The sequence below is a fragment of the Lacerta agilis genome, chromosome 6, assembly GCF_009819535.1.
Source record: "Lacerta agilis isolate rLacAgi1 chromosome 6, rLacAgi1.pri, whole genome shotgun sequence".
In the NCBI taxonomy this organism is placed as follows: Eukaryota; Metazoa; Chordata; class Lepidosauria; order Squamata; family Lacertidae; genus Lacerta; species Lacerta agilis.
In genome coordinates this window covers 17294665-17318278 of record NC_046317.1, presented here as the reverse complement: position 1 = coordinate 17318278, position 23614 = coordinate 17294665, and the positions used below count along the sequence as shown (strand labels likewise).

Below are 23614 nucleotides of genomic sequence, written 5' to 3'. Positions count from 1 at the left end.
ACAACTTGGTTAGAATATCACCAACTGTTTAGTGTTTTTCTAAAAGATAAGAAAGTCAAAGGTTTCAAACAAGAGAAGTCATGGCTAGAAAGAGAGGTTATTCAAAACAATAAAAAAATACTATCAAAGGCCTATGATTATCTGCTTGAATGGAACCTGAAAGACGAGGAGGTCAAGATAGTGATGACCAGGTGGGCTATCGACATCGGTCATAACATAGATTTTGATAAATGGATCAATCTATGGAATAGTAGTTGGAAATTCACAGCATGTTCATCATTGAAGGAGAACATGTACAAAATGATGTACCGCTGGTACCTTACCCCAATTAAACTAAGGAAAATCTATAAAATTGGAACTAACTGTTGTTGGAAATGTGAGATCCATGAAGGGGAATTTTTTCATTTATGGTGGACATGTGACCCAGTAAAGCAATACTGGGAAGAAATATATAATGAACTCAAGAAAATACTGAAATATACTTTTAAGAAAGTACCTGAGGCATTCCTTCTAGGAATGGTAGGAATAGAAATAAAAAAATTGGATCATAAGTTTTTTTTATATGCGACTACGGCGGCGAGACTTCTGCTGGCCCAGGTCTGGAAAACAAAGCAAATACCAACTGTCCAGCAATGGCAACAGAAAACGACTGAATATATGGAAATAGCAAGGATGACAACGAGAGTCAGGCAACAAGGGGAGGAAACGTTTAGAAAAGAATGGGAAAAATATATGGAGTATTTAGACAAGATATGTAAACTGTGAAATATTGATGTATATCTCATGGCGTATAGAGATATGGGAAATGTATTGGTAAACCTTGGCTAAATAAGTGGAATTACTATAAGATGTGAGGAGATATTGACTTTAACAGTGAATATGGAAAATTAAGGAATAGGAAGCATGGTATGAAGGTAATATGGGAAGGAAATCCACGTGCGGAATACAGATGTAAGACATAAGGAAGACATAATATGAAAGAAGGGAAGTCCAAGCTTGGAAATAGTGAATGTTAAGAATGATATGAATTGTATTATATTCTTTACTATTTTTATTATTTGTCTATTGTTTCTATCATCTACAATGTTATTATATGTTTGCTTTATATTAATCAATAAAAATTATATTCAAAAAAAAAAAAAAAAAAAAAATGTTTCCAATATTTTAAACTTGGCAAATAATTGACTGCAAGAATTGGCCTGATCCAGCAGGCTCTTCTTACATTATTTTTATAGTATTATTATTATTATTATTATTATTATTATTATTATTAATTTATTTGTACCCCACCCATCTGGCTGGGTTTCCCCAGCCACTCTGGGCAGCTTCCAACAAAGATTATAATACATTAAAATATTTTTTATTAAGTTTTACATAACAAATTTAAATTCAAACGCATCAATCACCTCTGAATCCCTTGACTTCCCTCCGCCCTTCCATGGTTACCATTATCAATCCAATTTTCCATCTGCTTATCTCTAAGTTGTTAAAAGAATATTATCCACTTTTTCCATTTTTTTTGTACATTACAAGCATTACTCTAATCCTGCCAATGTTTTTAGTTGTTTACAATTTTCTCTTAAGTACGTTATGAATTTTCCCCATTCCTTCTTAAAATTCTTCTCTTCCTGGTTTCTGATTTTCCCAGTCTTTTTCGCCATTTCAGCATAGTCCATCATCTTCATCAGTCATTCCTCTGTGGTTGGAACTTTATCTTCTTTCCATCTCTGGGCCAGTAGTATCCTCGCTTCTGTCATGGCATACATTCTTGATACAGTATTTTGAAGGCAGCTGATGCAGGAACCTTGCCAAAGCTAAACGGATCTGGGTCTGGTCAGTGCCTGAAAGGGAAATCACATGGGAACCCTGTAAAATCCACTTTGTGCTCCATGACGGAAGAAAGGAAGACTATAAATGTAATTAATGAACCTTCCAAAATTTCAGAGGACAAGCTTGTAACACCCCAACATGTAACAAGCCTGGCTGCCTGAGCAGTTCCCAGTCACATGTTCCTGAATGTTTCAACTCTATCCGCTGTATGGTCTTGTATGCATCAGCAACTTGACATGCGCTGTTTGAAAAATCAAAATAGTGCTTTTCCTAATCAACAGGACAAAACACTATCAGCCTCCAACCTGTTATTGGCAGTACAAAATGTGCCTCACCAAGGGAGAGGGAGATGAAAAAGAAAAATGGAGATTGTGATCTATATGGGACAGGAGCCATCACTGGTAAACAGGGGCAATTGAGACTTAGGTGATTCTAAGTTGATCTGGGTCGGGTGAGGTGGTCTGGGTGGGTGAATCTGTCAGTTTCTTTCAGCTTCTCACATTTCCAATCTCAAATTCAGCTTGCCACATTTCCACATCAGTTGGTGACTTAAAAAAAAAAAGCCTTCATGAAAACCCATCACAGTTTAAATGTCCACTTCTTCTTATATACACATATTTGTGTGCAATTTTGCCCTACACGCACATTTTTGCAGCCTTTCTGCCTAATATAATGGATCTTTGTATGCTATTTTCACTAATGAAGCGGACGCAACATGAGATATGACTGTACACATCTTTTAAAATGTCCTTTGCACCAACCCCTTTTTCTGTACTGTATATGTGTGTATCTGTGAGGTAGAAGGCATGCAAATATTTTGTTAATCTTTATTGTGCTACAGAACTCTTATTTGTCCCAACTATTCCAGGCAGACAATCTTTTCCTGCAGAATCCTGTATCCACTGGATTAAGACATTTTCTCTCTCTCTCTAGCACCATTTCCCCCTTCCCCCCTGGTCACTCTCCAGTCTTCCCTTGGGAGCAGCAAATAAAGCTGTTGCAGGCACTAAAAACACAGGCCTGGATCAATAGCCAAATAATCGCCTATTGATTGCGCAAATTGGGAGCTGAGTTAGGGCAAAATAAATCAATGGGAAATCAGATGAGCCAGCTCAGCCCTGGGAGCCAGGGACATGAGCTGTTGCCTTTTTCTTCTTGAACTATTGTTGTTGAATTGAGATGGAAGTGTGTCAGGGTCAGAGGTACAACTGATGACCATTAATATCCTATCCTTCATTTCCAACACCTTTTCTTAATGCAGTCCCCACTCCTTGAGTGTTATAGTACCATATAGCAATAATGTGCCCTGTTGTTCTTTCAGACACAAAGAGCAAGCTTGGAATAGTTAACCTAGTATTTTTTATTATTATTATTATTATTATTATTATTATTATTATTATTATTATTTTATTTTTGTACTTCTGGGAAGTGAGAAGATTCCCACAATCCACTCTGACACATACACTTAGCATAGATACAGCTTTGCTATAACTTGGCTGAGAACAAAAACCGCAGCTAAAATCCTGAAGCAAGCTACACCAAAATCAAGGCTGCCATTCCTGATTTTCCTATGGGAAACAGGAAAGTTTTGTGCTTGGGGACACTGTTGCAGTGGGAGAAAACTTGCTTTGTTTCCCTGACCTACTGTCCCATTGATACAGCTGTCCTCTATGGAAGTATGCACCTCTGTACTCCCGAAGTCAGTGGTGAGTGGTCAATGGACTACGCTATTCCCCAAATGATGCCCAGGCACCTCCTTCCCAAAACCCAGGAAAGTTCTGCCAGGCTTAGGGAGGGAGGCACGATGCTCACGTGTGTGTCAGGGGTCCCCCATTGCCCTTGCCAGCTGTTTCCCTATGAAAAATTTCAGTGCACACCACTGCCTAAGCCCCCCCCCCAATGCAATCTTGTGCCTCTGCTGGTATGTTTGCACTGTGCCAAGCTCTGCCACCTCGCCCCTCACCCTCCCAGTAACCAGCAGCAACTCAGCTGTCAGGAGGTTAGTTAAGTGTCACTGCCCCAACACACTGCCAACTGCTCTCTCCCTCTGTAGAACTGGCGAAGTTGTAGGAAAGTGCCACTAAAATATGTGACATAGGTTAGCTGTATGCTGATTTTTCTTGCTTCAGTTGTAGCAAACAAAATGTTTTGCTTTGCTAATATGCAAGTATGCACTGCTGATGCATGGACCAAGGGAATCAGTACCAAGGGAAGCAAATTTGGCTGGTCAAGGAAGAAAAGAAAAATGTGTTTGACTTTCAGGAAATACATAAGAATCAAGGCCAAGAACATACAGTTAGGGTCACTGTGATCTGGGAACAATATTATTATTTTTTTAAGTGATGCCATAAACGTAATGAGGAGGAGGTCAGCCCAAACATGCCATGTACAGCCAAATATATAGCTAAATGTCAGCCAAAAAGTGTTTACAGAAGTCTGGAATTTAAGTTCACTATGATAGACGGTTGAAGTTAAGCTCAGTATAATATGATCAACATGTGAACATTTACATATAATAAGGAATAATAAGGAATAATTTATTGGCCAAGTACGAATCATACTTGGAATTTTGCTTTGACTACATTGCAATGTAAAGAAAAGTGTACCTCATACAAACACTATTCCTCGCATGATACAACAGCACAGCAAAGAAAAGAAACCCCATACCAGCAACTGACCTCCCTTCCACACACAACTACAAATTCAACAGTTTGATGGCACAAGGGGGAAAAAAAACTATTCCTATATCTTGGGAATGTGAAGTTCATAGTGGTGAATGATTACCAACACATCCAGGGAGGCAGTAGCCATCAAGAGATTGTGAAAGACAATGGATCTATGACAACCATGTTGTGGGAAAGTGATTCTGTCACAGTTACATGGGAGAAACATGAATGGGTCCCTGATTCCTTGTAACAGTCTTATGGGCATTGGGCCAAGTTTGGTTCCTAGCAGGTCTGATTTTGCCTTTGATAAGATGATCAAACTCTGTCCATCTTCTGGTTTAATTAGAATGAGGATGGGGAACCTGTGGCCTTTGAGAAGAAGAAGAAGAAGAAGAAGAAGAAGAAGAAGAAGAAGAAGAAGAAGAAGAGTTTGGATTTGATATCCCGCTTTATCACTACCCGAAGGAGTCTCAAAGCGGCTAGCATCCTCGTTTCCCTTCCTCCCCCACAACAAACACTCTGTGAGGTGAGTGGGGCTGAGAGACTTCACAGAAGTGTGACTAGCCCAAGGTCACCCAGCAGCTGCATGTGGAGGAGCGGAGACCAATTCACCAGATTACAAGTCTACCGCTCTTAACCACTACACGACACTGGTGTTGTTCAACTCCTATCAGCCCCAGCTGGCATGGTTTCCCACCTCTGATTGAGAGCCCCCCCTCAATTAATTGGCATTCTGTAAGCTTACAAGTTCATGACACACAGGGTTCCCCCCCTGCCCTCGAATGTCATGTTCTGCATCTCTGCACTCCTAGCACATACTTCGAGTATTCAGAAGCCACTACCATACTTTTGGGTGGCCTAATTTCGCTTCCAGACAATAGGCATTCAATCACTTGAGTTCACTTTTATAGCAGGAATGGTATTATTCTGTTGTATTCTTGACTGATAATGTGGATAATGGCTGCCTCGAGAGCTTTGAAATGAAGGGTGTCATAGGAATATTCTAAATAAAGTATCACCAGTAATACTCTATGGTAAATGGGCAGCACACATTCTTTGGATTTCAGGCTTGCGAGTCTTAAGGCTCAGTATTGTCAACAGGAGGTGGCAGGGCTGCTGACAGGAGTCTTCCCTGCCCTACCTGCCAGGGGTTGAATCTGGGACTCCTGCTTAGGGCATGTCATTTTAGGGAGTGTAACTTTATTTTTGCAAATTTCTTCAGTCTTAAAAAATATATTTTAGAGTGGGAGAAATTCAAATCTGCTTTTATTTTTCTGAGGGGACAACATTTAGCTTGGTAAGTCTGCATTTGATGAGAAAGCACATAAACTGCTATCGGGAAAACAAATAATTTTAATTTTTCTTTTTGAAAACGTAAGGTAATGCTCGATGATGCATATTAATATATAAGTGCAAGTACTTGGCTATCATTTTTAAGGATTTCTATGCAATTTTACACACAATTTACTTACCAAACATAACTAAATTTTATTAATTTAACCACAGCTTTTGCGTTCCCAAGTCATGTTACAACTTTTTAGCACCCCTCATTATTGGAATTTGAATGTTGAAAAAATGCTTAATGTATGCACTACCATTGAGCTATGGTTCTGCCACCAAAGTGAAATGCATAGGTGTGCCTTTGGTTTCAGTGAAAGAGCTAGGCATGTGCTCTCCCAGTGAAATTAAAGAACTTAACTTCAGCTGTTCCATTCTCTATTGTCACCTACACAACCTATTTCTTTAGAGGAAAATCAGGACTATATGAAGGAAGCAGTTGCCTCAAAAAATTTCATCACATCACATAAAGCCAATCAGAGCAAATGTCAATGTGACGCTATCAGTTACAAAGGGTGCAGACACATACATGTGCATGTGTGGTCTGGTGATGGTCGAGATTCAGGTTGCATAGAGTTGGAAGGGACCCCAGGGGTCAGGAATCTCAATTAAACCATCAATGACAGACAGCCATCCACCTGTCATTAAAACCTCCAGTGCAAATCTGTCCCGCTGTCCAACAGCTCTTCTATCAGAAAGCTCTTCCTGATGTTTAGTCGCAATCTCCTTTCTTGTAAGCCATTGGTTCAAATCCTACGCTGTGGATGAGAAAAGAGGCTTGCTCTATCTTCCATGTGACAGCCTTTTAGAAATTTGAAGGTGGCTATCATATCTCCTCTTTCCCAGGCTAAACCTACCCAACTCCCTCAACCTTTGGAAATCACTAACTTTACCTGGAAGTGACGTGCATTTACACCGCAGGTGGGGGGGGTGACCTGCTCCCCTTCAGTTTTTGCTGGGCTGCAACTCCCACCCCCCTTGAACATTGGCTGAGCTGGCTGGGGGGGGCTGATGGGAGTTGGAGTCCAACAACATCCGAAGGGCCACAAATCCCTCCCACCCAGCTTTGCAGCAATCAGACTTAGTTCTTAATGAGATGGATACGGCTGTAACGGTGTGTGTGTGTGTGTGTTAGAAGACACCTGTGCGTTGTTAAAGCGAGCGAATGAGGGGTGTGGTAGCTGCCGGAGACGCTGTGGGTGGTAAGCAAAAAAATTGGAGCGGGAGATGGAGCCGGCTGGTGATATCATCGGCGTTAGGACCGCTCGGCGCGCTCAGGTCCGGAGGTGGTATAAGGTTCGCAATCTCTCTCGTCGCTGCCAGTTGCAGGAGGAGATTGCTTTTAAGTGAAACGGCGGTGCCACCCCCTCTGCGCCTTCCTCGCAGCTCGCCCTCCCTCTCGCATTGATCGCGCGTCCTGTCCTTAAGTTTGCGAGCTTCTTTTCGCCACTGCAGGGGCCGCGGCGAGCGAAAGAGCGCCCAGGAGCTGCCGGTAGGAGTAGTACCCAAGGAGAATTTGCAGTTCTGCAAAAGAGAGAGAGAGAGAGGAGGAGGTGGTGGTGGTGGGGTGTGTTGCATGTATATTTCATCCGATGGACTTTTCCCCGCGTCTCGCCGTCGACGCTGATGTGCAGTGACATTTCTGACTGGAGGAGCGCCGCGACGCGCCCCGGAAGCGGCGGCGGCGGCGGCGGCGGGGCCCTGGGAGAGGCGAGGAGGCTCTCTTCGGCGCCAAGGCTAATTGCGGTGATTTATGTCCCTTCCGAGCACCTTCAACGTCGGCAGCCGAAAATAAAATGAAAGCTGGGGGGGTCCCGCAGCGACAGCCGCCGCCGCCGCCACCACCACGACGGGAGCAGCCGCGCCACCTGGAGCCGCCGCGACCGGCGGGCGAGCAGCGCGCGCCCCGCGCCTGCCCGCCAAAAGTTTGACGCCAAGAAGTGCGGCGGCCTGAGGGGAAAGCCGGCCGGAGAAGGGCGGGAAAGTCCCAGCGGAGCGCCCTTCCCGCCACCTCTGTCCGAACCAGGTCCCTCCCTCTGCCTCAGGATTTCCCGCCCCGTTGTTAGCCAAGCTGGGCTGCTGCTGCTGCTGCTGCTGCTCCAAAGTGGCCGCGCCAGAGGAGTGGCTAATCCCCGCCGGGCGCTGCGCACGGGGAGCTCCCAGCCTCAGCCCGAGGCTCGCTTTGCTTTCCCTTGCCTCGCTCGCGCAAGTCTCTTTTTGGGGGGGCGTGAGGTGTAACTTTGTTAGCTAGTCGTCGCCTGCGGAGGGAGAGCGGCGGCGGCGGCAACGGCACGCGGGAGGAGCGGCCAGTCAGTGCAGCCCTCGGTTTTCCCCCTTCAGCGTCCTTACACTGCCGGAGAGGCACCACAGCCTCGGATGCTCCTGCGCCCGCCAAGGGGGGTCCCGAGGGAAGGAGGTGCCCGGTTACTCGGCCTCTTCTCCTCCTGCCCGACGCGCGCAGCGATCGCCCCGCACGGTGAGTAAAAACCGCGCTCTCCACGCGAGCCCGCACGTTGCCCGCCCTCCAGACGGCGCTGTGCGAAGGAAGGAATGGGTAAACTTCCCCACCCCAAAACGGGGTTTCTCCCCACTTCGGTTCGCTTGCTTAAGATCCCAGAGCTGGAAAGATCGGGGACCCTTTTCGCAGCCTGCCCCGGGGGAAACTTCGCTGTTGGCCAAACACAGAGGCACGAGATCCCATCCGAGGTTTGTTGGGACTTTCCCCATCTAATTGGCTGCTGCTGCGCCCTCCTCTTTCCCTTCCACCGTGCAAAGGGCTACCTGAAGTTGATGCTTTATGCTTTTTATTCTTTTTATTTTCTATCCCGGGTTGGAGGGATGGAAAGTGGGGGGCACCCGATGGCCTTAGATCTGGATGCAGCGCTGTGGCTTGCTCAGAGGAAGCGGGTGTTCATCTATCTGTCTGCCCATGTACTTTTTTTTTTTTTTGATCTGCAGCGTCTTCAGATGCACATTTCCGTAGCAAGCAGAATTATTGTGCTTTTCTGGCGTTTCCTCTCCTCCGCCACCCCCCCCCCCGCAGTAACCAATTAAGAGATATTTAGAAGAGGGAAAGGAGATCAAACTTAGATACGAATAGAAACTGCGCCCTCTGCCGTTCGTCCGGGAGGGTCTTCCGTGGGGAAGGCGAGCAGATTTGCAATCTTGGCGAAAGGGCGGAAATGTGCTAGGGGGGGTTTCAGAGGGGTTGTTTCTAGGAAAGAGGGAAATTGACCTTTTTTTATCAGACACCGAATATGTTCAGTGGTGGCGGCGGCGGGAATCCAGGCATCTTTTCTGCCAAGGCAATGAAGCTAGAAGAGATGTACTCCTTGGGCTAGCGCCTTCTCCCCTGAAATGCATTGTTCTGCTAGTGGGGTGTCCTCAATTCTGAACCATCTAATTAAATTCTGCTTCATATGGAAACCTTCAGTCTGTTACCTTCCTGCCCCGGACATTGCTAGCTTAGCATTTCATTTTAAAAATCACAGAATCGATGGCACAAGATTTAAAGAAGGGAGAGAACCTCACTGTTGCAGTTTACGGAAAAGGGTTATCCTCGGCAAGGGATCTTTCACTGAAAAAATGTTGTTTTTTAAAAAATGATGGCAGGCAGTAAGAAAAGGGAATACGTTTGCTAAATACAGAATACTTTTTTAATGGATTATCTGAGCCAAAGCTGCTAAAAAAAAAGTGCACCGTTCGTTCTGAATCCGAGTAGCTTTTTCAGTTCTGTGAATAAAGATTTTTGTGCAGGGAGGAAATGTGATACAAAATACAGCAAAAAGACTGGGAGGGGTGGCTTAAGCCCAACTCCACTGGGTCTTCGTTCTGATCTGAAATGAAATACAGTATTTCTAAATTGGTCAGATATAAGTGTTGGGGTTGTGGGGCGGCGAGAGAGGAAAATGTGACTTTATCCCCCCAAAAGCAAAAGCACCAGATGACAGTGAGCTATGATGAAAAGGTGTATTCAACAGATAACTCTAAAAAGTTTGCATGCTTTACATCTTGTTCCCTTAAAGAAAAAGTATGAGCCATATATTGATAAATATTTGTTTCTTCATCTTTCTGTTTTCCAAATATATGAAAGCAGTGGAATAAATAAGGCAGTGGTGCAGATTGTGGGCTGCCAGGCCCCTTTCCTCATAGGTTTCCTTGTTTTTAGGATCTGGTTGAAAAGAGCCCAACCCTAGACCCGCTTAATTGGAAATAAGCCACAGTGAACTTAATGGAGCTTTAACCGTGACTGGATATGTAAAAGATGATTCTGTCAAATAGATTTCATAACACAATCTTATTAGACTCAAAATGTGTTCCTGGAACTCATAACATTGTATAAATTCAGCCCATCCTTTTCTGTCAAGTTTTAGGAACTTGAAAGATTTCTGTATTTGCCCTAACGAGAGAGTTGGGTAAGTACACCACAAAATGTGTCATTTGAATCATCGTGGATCCTGTATGAACTATTTCCACAGCAGTTCGCAATTAGAGATGGATATTCATTCTCTGGCAAATTGTCACGCCTAAATCACATTTAAAAATGCAACTGCATTTGTGATCCAAGGTGTAGAATTATTACTATTATTTTAAACAAAGCCAGGGCTTTTTAGCTTATTGGCAGCCAGTTCCTTGCATATATTTAAGTGGTAATAAATATTGAAATTCAGCTGGAAAATTTTCTTACGGAGTGTCGTGAGAAGCCATCCTGTACGCAGGGTTGCATTGCTATATGCAGGATTGTTGCCACAGTTTGTTACTTTCCAACAACTTTTCTTACGTTGGGCAGGCACCAGTCTTCCCCTGGTAATTGTGCCTAACTGTTGCAAGCAATAGGCTATTCTGTAGTAGCTACTTAAATGAAGGAGAGGCGCTTTAGCAATCTATGGCAGTTATAACAATACATGCTTCCAACAGTGACTGATAATATTGCCCTCAAATGAAAGCATGCGATTCGTTTTCCTTCCAATTTGAATATTGTGCTACGCTATGAGGCATTCGTGTACTGTGTTTTCCGGATAATGCTGCAAGACAGAAAAACCGGAACAGTCATCATTGGGGGTTAGGTTGCTTTAGAGCCCTTGGTTTTCATGATTAAATTTCAAATCTCCCCCCTCCTTACAACTTAAAATTCCAAAAAATCCCCCTTACCTTCCCAAGGGAAAAATATCTGCACTGTTCCACAGTTTAAAATTTTTAATTGCTTTTTTTTAAAAAAGCTAGAATCATTACCATCAATCCTCTTATATATTTCACTCACACCCAATGTATTTTACTACTTTCCAAGCCTAAGGGCATAAAGCATATACCCAATTATCCATATGGTCCTATTTTTGCTTGTTCAGCAGCTAATTTAGTATTTATGAAAAGCAGTGGGCTAGTTCTAAATGCAGAGGTTTCGCATACACCAGGTTTCCATAGTCGTGGGAGCACTGTACAAAATTGGCATTTTCCATTTTTGATCCCACATCCAAGGAGGTAAAGTGCAAACCCTATATACACCTTTTAGCTTCCAAAGTTGACTGAGCTTGACCTTTATTTCATTTTTTTTATGTTGGCTAGTTTTAAGTGCCAAGATCCTGGCTTACCCTACCAGATTTGATTTCCTGAGTGGTAGTGGGGGGGGGGGAGGAGTGGGAAATTGTGGTGGTTTATTGCACGTTCTGGATTGTGTTCATAACGGTATTATTGGAGCCTTTGAAGAAAACACCACCCAAAAAAATGCCATGAAAGGTTTTTAAAGAAAATCTGTAGAGAATAGCATAGAATACAGCTAACACAGATCTGCTTCATGGTTTCATTATCTATCTACCAATCTATCTATCTACAGTACTAAGTTATGTTTGATTTGCATGTGACAATGTAACGAAAGGCTGCAAACCTGACCACACTTCCTTAAAATGCATAAACAGTTTACTTCTTTTGAAGTAAATATAACCAGAACTGGTTTGGGTTCTTTATTCTTTTTAAAACCAAAATCAAGCCAACTAGTAAGGCAACCCTCACCCGGAGAGTTCTCCTGACAGCATCCCCGATCATCTCATTCTTGGGTGACAGTCTTTATAATGAGATTATTATTATTGCGAGTGTGGGAATATGGTGCTGTTCCCAGTGACCAAGCCTACTACAAGAAGCTAGATTTGCCAGCAAAATGCTAATGAGAATTGACAGCTCTCTTTTATAATAATTAATTACAGCTGGCATTCACTTTTGGTGCCTGAGCTAGGGTATCAAATTTGGTACGTGTAATGAATGCAACATGCAAGGCTGGGCATCGATTACCCGTCCATGCCTAAGAATAGAATGTTGATTACGAAGCGATTAATATCACTGTTTTAAGTCACGATAAATGCAAGTTAAGAATGTGTGTGCTGGCTCCTGGGGGTGGTGGGGTGTGAAATGCCTGCTGGCTTTTTTTCAGACAGTGGATAATAGGGCATAGGTGGGAAATTTAAGGGTCAAAGTACCTCGGGAGTGATGAGCTATCAGAAACAAGGGACAGCTCCAACGCACTGTGTGTTGTGGCTCTGTTGAATACAGTTAGCATAATCCATTTATTTCCCCCCCCCCCCAGCGGATTGCAATTACCTTCAACTAAGGAAGGTGTTGGTTTTTGTATGTGAGATGCTGTGGATCAATTCAGTTTAATATGGCAGATTGCATGATTGGTTAGTAGGCAGAGGTTATAAACTCTTGAGAGGCTTCACAACACCAGACGTCTGTCAGTTATTTGCACTTCGCTGTTATAGATCAAATATGAATTGGGAAAATGCTGGGGCGGCGGTGGCGGAATCCTACTTGACTCTTCAAAGCTCCTTATCTCCACTACAGATGTTAATGTTCAAAAAGTTTATGATCCTAAGGAAGTTCAACTAGGAATCTTATTTGAGTTGTGCTGAAATAAACTGCTGTTCTGTTTAGGATCCAAGTTGAAATTTGTGAGTTCCTGCAACAACAACAAAAATCATTATGACTGTAGGTAGCTGAGACCTGGCTTTCATGAGTTGCTCCCCCCTCTCCCATGCATAAATGCAACATGGGTCACGTAATGCTGTTACCCCAAACACCGATGACCCTTAGCCTGTGATCTTAAGTCAGTATCTCTCCCCGTGTCAGTGAGAGCTCATTAATAATGAGACACTGCCAACTAGCTAAGGTATGCTGCGTTAGCTGTTGCCAAAGCATGACATTTTTAATACATTAATAATATGTCTGTAATGTAATGGAAAACTATTAATCATGTACCAGACAGGTGCCAGAAATTTAAGCTATAATTGGCTGCTTCTTGTCAAACATGCCATTCACATGTTCTGGTATCTTGTCTGATTCTCAAATCACCTGCAGAATCTTCTCCACTTTCCCCTTGTCAGCACACTAAATTCGATCAATGATACAGTCTATAATTCTGCGTAATGACCATAATCATGACTCTAAACTTTCTTTAATGGGGATTCATTATACAGGGGAAAGGGTATAGCCTAGTGAACAGGAGGAGGGGTAGTGTTCAGTGCTGCTCTTAGTCTCTACTTTCTGCATTTGTGCTTTGTGTGTGTGCTGACATCTTGATGAAAAAAAGAAAACCTCCATGAGAAAGGTTAGGTATTTAAGCACACATTTGCTCAGGAGTAAAGGTTCCTGAAAATAATAGGGCTTACTTGCAGAAGTGCATCTTTTTATTCACAAAGGTACTTCGTCATTTCAGCATTCATTATATATAGCTTTTTCTGGTAATCATACATTTGATTTCTTAAAGAAAAGATCAAATAAAACAAAAAAAGTGAATTATTTCTTTAGTAAACCCTTCCCCGCCCCAATGATGAATGGGAGCGGGGAAAGGAAATCTGCCTTCTTTCTAAATACTGTAGGTGCATTTTGGACTGTGCAATGGAAGAAACTCTAAAACAGTAGATTTGAAATGAATCAAACGCTGTTTCTAAATTACCAAATGAATGCATGAAGTGGCTTGGTGATGATTACATAAGACTAAACATACCAAAACTGGAAGGAGATGTTGGACAAGATGGTATGGTTTTAAAAGTATGTTCGTTGAAATACACACACACACACACACACACACACACACAATATTATAAAAATGCTTCTAGGTTTGTGACAATTTAAAATTCCAACATTGTGCAGCTCGTTGCTGGAAGGAAATTCAAGTAGCCAGAACACTTTCTAATGCAATGCAATGCATGTAACAGCTGTACAATACCATTTTATGAAATGAATATAATAGGAAATTGCACTTGCGTCCATAAGGCAATTATTGTAATTTGCTATGGAAACACAATTCAGCCATCTGTTGGCACTGCGTAGTCTCTGTAGCTAAGTTCAGTTTCAAGACGGTGCCTTCTTTGAATAGAAGGAACTTGTTTACAAAAATTGCTTTGAAGACCAGGTTCCCTTTCCCTGGAAGTAGATGTTTTCTGGAATGAGCTGTAAGAAGTTACTATAATGTGGAGAGATTTTTTTCATATATGTGGCATCATAGTCTCAATAATGCAACTAGCTAGATGATCAAAACTGACAGAGGTAAGCAGCTGTATGAAGCACAACTACTTCCATATGCCAAGGGTAAGACTCTGGGAGAGCTGGTGGCGGATGGTGGCTTAATAACAGATTGTTAAGAATGGGGCTATATGATTAAACATATCATCTTGGGGGGAAATGCCAGAAAGAACCAGCTCCTTGTTCCGTTGAAGTCTGTAGATCAGGTTCCCAACGTTCAGACAGCATCATTAAAGGCAAACAGCGTGGCATATTGAAATGCTTCCATCCCAGCATAGGTCTGAGGACTGTGGCCTGTACCAGGGAATAACTAAACATTCGTATTTTCAGGGGCCACACTATTCTCCAGGTGCTAGACTCTAAGTTGGAACAATCTGATTTGCTTGCAGATACTCTAGATCCATGAACCAGTTGGCACCATCTAAAGCTAAGGGCTTCACAGATTTTGAGCTCAAACATCATATTATATACACATATGCACAAGCTGTATGCAAAATCCAAGAGAGATGTCACCATCAAGTGTGGAATGCTTTCACTTCTTGGAGCCTGTAAACTCCACCCCCCCCAATCCAAAACTCTTGGGAACTTTTGATCACAGCTAAAATCTGGTAGAGCAAGGCTGGGCAGACTTCAAGCTTGTCGAATCTATATTTTCGTTGTTGTTTACTAGGACATATAATTGGAATCAAAGCAGAAGATGCCGTAGGAATTTGTTTTCAGTACCAGAACTGAGCTGAGCTGACAGCCCCTCCACAGAAAGTCCACTCCCAGTTCTCTTCATTTCATTAATTTAGGTGGGGAAAGTTACTTTGTAGCTGGTACTGTTAAACAACTGGCAGTCAGAAACCCTTTCTGATCTACTACAAACCACCCAGAGATCTACCAGTAGATCCCAATGACCATCTGCCCACCCCAGAGGACAGGAAGGAATGTTTTTTTGGGGGGAGGGGGACTTGATTAAGCCTGATGGCTGTCAGGTGAACATCTCTGTCCCATGGTTCTGTGCATGATTTTGTATTGTTTTTTTAAAAAAATAGTTGTAGCATTTAATTAATTTACAACACAGTGTTTTATGTCCCTCTCCTGTGAACAGAGGGGGTTTGAGAGGATGGCTTCTGCTCTGGAAATTGACACATAAAAGTACTTTAAAATAATAATAATAAAAAAAAGAAAATACAGAAGGCTTATAGAAAGAGGAAATTATTATAAGCTGCAAATGAGCCAACTGTTATCTTTGTCATTAAACACAATTAAACAAAAGAAGCAAAGCTCTTCCAGTACTAATGAGAAAAAATCCAAAGAGACAGAAGTGTGCTCATAATATCTCTCTTATTAAGCTAACAAAAGCTGAGACGTGTACTAGACACTTGGAGCTGTCTCCCAGGCCCTCTTTTCAAGAGATGAAAAGCACACAAGTTGTTGTCAGCCCTTTGTCGCTGTAATAAAAGATCCACTACCTCTGGTGGGTTGGGGGTTTCTATCCCCCTTTTGGTTATGAAATTCAAAAGCTGTTCAAGGGGCTATTTCTTGCTCTCAGGCTTTGCCAAGATGGAAATACCATTTCTGAAGCAAATAAACCAAGGGAAAGAGGGAGAATGCTACATATCTGTCTTTGTTATAGAGGAGTTAAATCTTTCTTGTCAAAATAGTTTTGGTGATGAGTGATTCCGGTAGTTTGTTCACTCCAGTAAAAGCCCCTCCAGTAAAGGTTATCCAGATTATTCCAATTTACCTTATATTGTATCAAAGGCTCTTGAAATGTCAACATACCGTATATTTTTCTAATGCATTGATTCTTGGACAATAACTCTTACTTTTATTGTTTCTAAAAGGGTGCTGGTGCCAGAAGAAAAGAATGATTGATGGCAGTTAGACACAGGGCTGTTGATGCTCATCGTTTTGCTCCAACAACTGATTTATCGGTTTGGCTGGCCATTCCTCATGAGCCGGGAAAGGGGAGGATCGCTCAGGATTACTGACTACACAGCTGAGGACTGGCAGCGTTGCTAAGCTATCACCTGATTTTGGACATCCTTTACATATGTGATTAAAGGCCTCGATACGTTGTTGTTGTTTTTTAAGGCAATGGACATCCTTCAGATGAAAAACATCTCTTTGTAATGCCAGGCTACCACCAAAGTTTCCAACTTTAAAAAGCAACCACTGTAACCTAAACTCTTCTGCTCTGGTCCCGGAACATGTTTTTACAGTAACTCGCAACTCCTGGTGTACATACATGTATAATATAGACTACACCTTTGATTGCTACTGGTTATAGCTGTCAAGGCACCCGTGAAGGATTTAGAGATGTATTTGTCAAGATTCTTGTCACTTCATGCCCTTTGGGTTACTGTGTCATCGGTGATACAGCACTACACTTCGGCTTGGGGTCATTACGATGTGTGTAAGACCCAGATCTACACAGATGAAGGGAAGTTTTGGGATTACACGGCCTGTCAGCCAGAAGCCATAGATATGATGAAATATGTGAAAGTGAGCCTGGATCCACCAGACATAACATGTGGAAATCCACCAGAGACCTTCTGCGGAATGGTAAGGCAAAAACCTGAATGTTGAATTGTGGCCTAAAGGATAGATCCCTCAGCACAACAATGTGAATATCCTTAACTTCAGTCTTGTGGACCAAGACCAAGGATTTAGGTTTATGGCAAAATTTGCATGTCACTCTATACTATAGGTCTGAAAAACCTTTGGCAAATAGCAGCCACCAGCTTTTCAAGCTGAAGAGGTGATAAGTAGTCACTCTGTATGTTTTTGTTTAGGTTCAGTTGGTATCATGGGCAAAACCATTACTGGTTCCTTTAAATGAAAGGTGTGTCCTTTCACAACTGCAATATTTTGAGTCGAAATGCACCTGGGTTCAGCTCCTGGTGGGGGTAAAAATGCAAACCAGGTTAACAAGATTTCAATTGTATCTTGGTGTTGCCAGCATCATTAAATGGTGCAGAGCATCTGTACTCTGCCAGGTAACTTCCCCTAAGAAGGTAACAAGCTTCTGCAAAGAGTAAGATTCGTAGAGAAACATTCCTACATGTCTGGCAATCCTATTTTTTCAGAGCATATTATTATTATTATTTATTTATTTTATTTATTTATTTATTTCTGAGTATGCGTGCTGTTTTCCTATAACTGAACGAACCCCAAATCCCATAGTTGGAAGCATGCTTCTCTTGGGCAAGATGAATAACCTACCAGCTATTTAAACCAGCATTGGATAAAAATGCTGACTTGACCTGCGTATGTGTCCCTACAGTTTCACTAAACTGGTATATGTGTGTATACATACTTTATATACGGAATCTCACCATTTGTAAACTTGCTCTATAATTTAGGTGCAGTGAAAACTTATGCTCTGGTTTTGTTATCTACTACTTTTTGTGCAAATGATTATGCATTGTTATAAATTGCATGCATCCCTTGGCTATTTAAATTGGTGACAAGCATTCATCTTGTGTTTCGTAATGTACACTTTGAGTTAACCACAGAACCACAGGACAAAGCTAGACGTAAGAGGCAGAATATGCACAATGCTGGACATATAAATTCTGTCTTAACCTGTACACGCATGCTGGAAGCTCACTTAGGGCATAGTCTACCCAGTGTGTACCACATTGAAATGAGCAAAAGTGGTACAAGAGGGCTACAAGCTCTGGTATTCCTTTGGGCAGGAGAGCTTCCCAGGGAATTGTGCTAATAACACCTATAAAATAATATTGCAGATCCATGATCAATTCATGTAATTTTAAAAAGTAAAGAGTGTTTTTGCAAAGAGTTGCTCTGCTTCTGAAATGACCGAGAGCTACATGTTTGGTGAAGGATGATAGTTCATTGGTAGAATGATGTGCTTTCTATGCATTTCTTGGCATCTCTGGATAGGGCTGGGAAAACTCAGGACTCCTGCCTGAAACCCAGAAAAGCTACTTCATGCTAATGTAGACAGTACCGAGCTAGATGGAGCAATGGTCTGATTCTGTATAAAGCAACCTCTTGTGTACTGTTTGCTGTGGTGGAGACATGCAATGTGATTTCGTTACAGGAAGATTTCATTTTTAATACTTTTGCTTTGAGGAATGTTTACATGCTGAGAATGGGATGAAGGTTTCACAAGAATGTTTTAAATTTAGCATGTTCCAAATCACAGTCATGGTAGGCACACAGTTAAAGGTAAAGGGACCCCTGACCATTAGGTCCAGTTGTGTCCGACTCTGGGGTTGCTGCGCCCATCTCGTATTGCTGGCTGAGGGAGCCGGCGTACAGCTTCCGGGTCATGTGGCCAGCATGACTAAGCCGCTTCTGGCGAACCAGAGCAGCGCACAGAAACGCCGTTTACCTTCCCACCGGAGCGGTACCTATTTATCTACTTGCACTTTTGACGTGCTTTTGAACTGCTAGGTGGGCAGGAGCTGGGACCAAGCAACGGGAACTCACTCCATTGCAGGGATTCGAACCGCCAACCTTCTGATCAGCAAGCCCTAGGCTGTGGTTTAACCCACAGCGCCACCCGTGTCCCAAGGCACACAGTTAGCATATGGCTTTCCTTTAAAGTGTTTTAAGCCTTGATCGAGACTCTTGACAGGTCACGTACTTTTTCTGGTCTCCAGACCCTGACCTGAGGTTTCAAAGAGCAGGAAGGGTTCATGTGCAGTCTCTAGCCCAGGCATACGAATGAATGAAAATGTCTTAAGAATAATTTGATCTGCAGCTTTTTCTTGCTTCTTCAAAAAGTTAATAAACTGAAGTAGAGTGAGTGAGTTGTACGAATAGTGCAGCCTTTGGTTGAGATTTTGGTTTCTCTGTGCTTGTATGCAAAGAAGATATTATTATTATTTTATTTACCCATGTTTATACCCCACCCAGCTGGCTGGGTTTCCCAGGAATGTATTCATCAGAGACTGCAGATTAGCTTCAACAGAACAAAGAGAGAGAGGATCCCTGCTGTGTTTTTAAAATAGCTGCTTGCTTGATCACCTGTGGCAAACAAGAATTGCTTGTAGGCGACCAAAATTGTGGGCTACTCACTTTTATGGGCTTCTTCGCAAGGCTGCTGTGTCTAACCTTGTAATCTTAACTCTGTCTACTCAGAAGTAAGTCTTCTAGGGCTTACTCCTGGGTAAGTGGGGTTAGGAGTGCATCATACATTGTTAATCCCTTTTCTGCTGCAATATACGTTTGTAGATAAAGTTGTAAATGCTTGATTAAAAAACTGTCTAGGACCAACAACATACAGGAAGCATGAAATTCCAGGCTTTGCTGTGTGTCTCCTCTTTCCATGCTTGCTCACTGCCTGGGTACCAATGGAGGATGTCAACAGCATGGGAGCCAAGAGAGAGAAACAAGTGGGGAGGTATCAACACGCCACGGGGAACCTTGGCATTAAGAAAAGTCCATTAGGAGAAATAATGCAAAACAGACTTGGAATACTGAATACTGTTGGAAAAGAAAGCTGGAAAACTAGGAATGAGGGAATAGAACACCCTCTTATGGCTTCCATTACCCCAGAGCACCTTGACTGGCTAGAACCTGGAGAAGTAACACACTCTTGTTAGGAAGAGAAGGTGCACAGCAATATTCTGTTGCAGCTGTTCCTCACCTGTGCAATATTGTTCTTTTGATTATCATGATGGCTATGGCACTGCTTGGCCAAGCTGATGATGGTTAGCATCATGTTCACCTGTGTAGAAAATGAAACCTTTTGTAATCCAGTCTCCATGGGAGGATGGAGGAGTAGATTCCCCTCTTTCCGTTTCACTGCTGTACAGTACTGTGGGTTCCTTCAGTTCCGTGCTCAGCTCTCTTTCCTTTAGATTTAAACTGAGAATTTCTAAAATTATATTCAATAATGAGCCGTTTACAGTTGATGCTTCCCTCCTCCTCCTCGGAAGTTTCCGGCTTGTAAGAGCTCATATATGCATTAATTAAAACAGTGGGTAAAAAGAAGCTTCAGACTTTTGAAAACTGGGGGGGGGGGGTCTGGGGGTTCAGAGAACCCCAAGTTTGCATCAGTGTTATTTTGTTTCAATGGATGTTTGTAATGTTAAAAAATATGAAGAAAAAAATTAAAAAGGAGCTTCAGACAGGATTCCCCCACCCCACTATTATTTTATCAATGCACGCATGTACATGTGCACCTTAGTTAAATCACATCAAGAAAGGAATCTTGGGGGCCCTTGTGTGACGTGACCACATCAAGGCTCCTTTTCATCCTGTGTTTTATTGAATTGCACATATGTGCTAAAGTGCATTGGCAATCTGTAAGGCAGGGGGAGTAAGAAAGGCAAGCTGTACATGAGCAGATAAAGCCCATAATAATAATAATAAATATCAGATGAGGTCATTCAGAAGATCAAAACGCAACAAAAAGTGCACATGGGCCAGTTTCATCAGCATCTCTACTGGGCCATTGCTTGAAGGTGGTGGAGCACGTGCAAGAAGTCCCAGGTTCAGTTCCTGGCGTCTCCAGGAAGGACTTGAGAAAAAGCTGCTTGTGGGCTTCCCAGATGCTGAACTAGATAGACCTTAGGTCTGAAAGAGCAGGAGAAGAGTACTTCTCTGCCTGCAACCTTGAAGAGCTGCTGCCAGTCAAGGAACACAATAAGGAGCCAGATGGGCTGTTTGTCTGGCTTGAGCCAAGGCAGCTCCCTGTATTCCTAATATTTGTGCATGTGTATTTCTCATGACGATTTATTTATTGTTTCCAGGTCTCTGGGTGCCCACAGAACATGGTGCTATGCAGGAATGATTGTGTGAGTGAGGGAGGCAGAAAAAGCAGAGGTGCAACTAGCAAATTGCCAGTGTCCACTTGTAATTTGCAATAAGCAGTAGTTTATTGAAGAGTAATAGTGGCCAGAAGAGAGGAACTCTTTATTTTCTTAGGCAGCCTTTGCTGCCACAGCCCAGTGCAACATCTGAGTGTCTTTAAAAAACTGCAACTTATCTTGGATTTATCTGCAGCATGCTGCAATTTTAGTTTAGCTTTCTTTCTTTTTCCTGGAGAGGTTACACAGCGACTTTGAAAGAGCCTACAGATGGAGGAAGTCTGTGTACGTTTGTACAATTTATAGAGCTGAGTTGCTGATGGCAGCGTAAAAGCGAGCCTTTGAGTGCCACTATGGATTTCCTAGCCAATCAAAACTAAATTAGGAAACAAAGATTATTAAAAAGTCTTCTGTGCGTGTAATTCTAGCATAACATTATGAGTTGGACCTTAAATGTTTTCCTTGGAGATTTTCGGCGTCATTAATGCAGCAAGCCTTTCATTACCAGTAGGCTCGCGTTGCTAAAAAATTAGGGAAATAAAGGGCTCTCTGGTGTAGTTAGCAGTGCCATGATTATGTTTACTGAAATAATTAAACCATCGGATTCCATTCATCAGACTAGTTTATAAGGCAAGAAGTGAAATGAATCTGGGGTTTCATTTGGAAATGCCCTAATATATGCATGGATGCCTAAGGACAACAAATCGATACAGCACTGCAAGCAGCAATATCAAGAACAAATCTGGTATGGAAGGTTGGTAGCTGGTAATTTATCATGAAGGGGGAAAAAAACCCATTCAGATTGTATACCTTCCTCCTCTTCTTTCCTTCCTTTTCTTGATGAAAATGGGTTGTTGTTTTTGGTGAATATCTTCATGTTTTTATGAATGAAGGTTATGTGACCTCTAAGCACTGCATTTCCTTTGGTTGTGGTTCATTTTATTATGGTTGCATTTTGATGCTCATTTTTTTTAAAGGTATATGAAGCCACCTTGAGTATTTTGAAATAGTGTAACATTAGTAAAATAGCACTGTTTCCCATATGGGTCATGGGCAGCAGTGTTAGATATATAAGCTAGGCGCCCAATGGCTCCGTAAACCAAAGGTTACCGTCGCCAAAATGGAATGTCTAGTTGTCATTTGGGGCCAGACAGCTCTAAAGTCTTGTTTTTCAATGGGGAGTTTTGGTTCTGATTGTGAAGAACCAAAATATAACGCATAGAATTCTACAGGATGTGTTGCTAGTGTGTGAAAACAGTCAAGAACCAAGGATCCCCAGGCATGCACCTCCTAGCACCTGGACATATTCATTTGGTTGCAAGTGGCTGATAGCCAGGTGCAAAATGCACCCGGGGCCTGGTGAATTTCAAATGCTGGCTGTGGGGATAACCAGCATCTGGGACGACCAGTAATTCCCGGAGTTCCTGCTCCCACTGGCCGTGAAAGGGTCCGCTGGTTATGAACCTGAAGGTCGTGAGATGGTTGTTGGGAGTTCTGAAGGTTTCCGAAGGTTCCGGAGGTTCCAGGATAGGAAAGATAGGCAAAGCTAAAGAAGCGGCCAAAACTAAGGAGGCCAAATAAACTTTTAGAAATAAAATGAAATAAAGACTTAAGAGACTGCAGTCAATGGTGAAGTTGCGCTCTACTGCTCTATGCGGCTTGGTTTCTCTTTCGGTTTCTCTATGGCTTGTCTCCCACTGATGTTCTCTCTTGGCTTGTCTCGCACACACTCCACACCGCTACAGAGAGCAGGGGCTATTTATTAGGAAGTTAAACATTGTCATAACGTTAACAATAACCAATCACAACGTTGTTTCTAGGTGAGTTTCTGGGCGGGAAACTCTTAACTGTCTGTTAATGAAGCTTGTCTTGGCGCGCTTTGCCCCAAGCGCGGAGGGATCCAGGCAGCAACCTCTGCCGGATCCTTTTACCTTCCGTGCGATGCGTGGAAGGTTACCTTAAAGTGAACAGGTGCAGGAGCACCTTGAAATGTATTCTCACAGCTGGCTGCAAGTAGCTAGCCTTGCCTAGGGTGTGAAATAGCCTGGCACAGCACTGGTGGCAGAGCTTCTTCCTTGCACACAGATGGACCCAAGTTCAATCCCATGGCAACTCTAGGTGTGGCCAGGAATGCCTGCTATCTGAAACCCTGGATAACTTCTGCCACTCATTGCAGACAATACAGAACTATGTAGGAAGACAATTGATCTTATGTTCCCACACCCCACCTTTTTCCATGGTAGGACTCCAGCTAGCATTCCTAGGTGCTTCTCTCCAGTACAGTGGTACCTCAGGTTACATACGCTTCAGGTTGCATACTCCGCTAACCCAGAAATAAGGCTTCAGGTTAAGAACTTTGCTTCAGGATAAGAACAGAAATTGTGCTCTGGCGGCGCAGCAGCAGCGGGAGATCCCATTAGCTAAAGTGGTGCTTCAGGTTAAGAACAGTTTCAGGTTAAGAATGGACCTCCAGAACGAATTAAGTTCTTAACC

At 42.7% G+C, this 23614-nt stretch overlaps 1 protein-coding gene across 11 annotated transcripts in view; it reads left to right on the top strand.

The window, feature by feature from the left end:
• Positions 1-7097: 7097 nt before the first annotated feature.
• Positions 7098-23614, top strand: part of NTNG1 (netrin G1) — a 212552-nt gene continuing 196035 nt past the window's right edge. For 2 of the 11 annotated variants that reach the window (XM_033151482.1, XM_033151480.1), the window contains exons 1-2: positions 7098-8310; positions 16178-16898. In XM_033151482.1, coding sequence (XP_033007373.1) covers positions 16653-16898 — 246 coding nt within the window. In that variant the 5' untranslated portion in view covers positions 7098-8310; positions 16178-16652. Of the gene's footprint in view, positions 8311-8493; positions 8541-16177; positions 16899-23614 lie in introns of those variants that run through there. The other 9 variants (XM_033151483.1, XM_033151484.1, XM_033151486.1 and 6 more) reach the window with 7 other exon arrangements.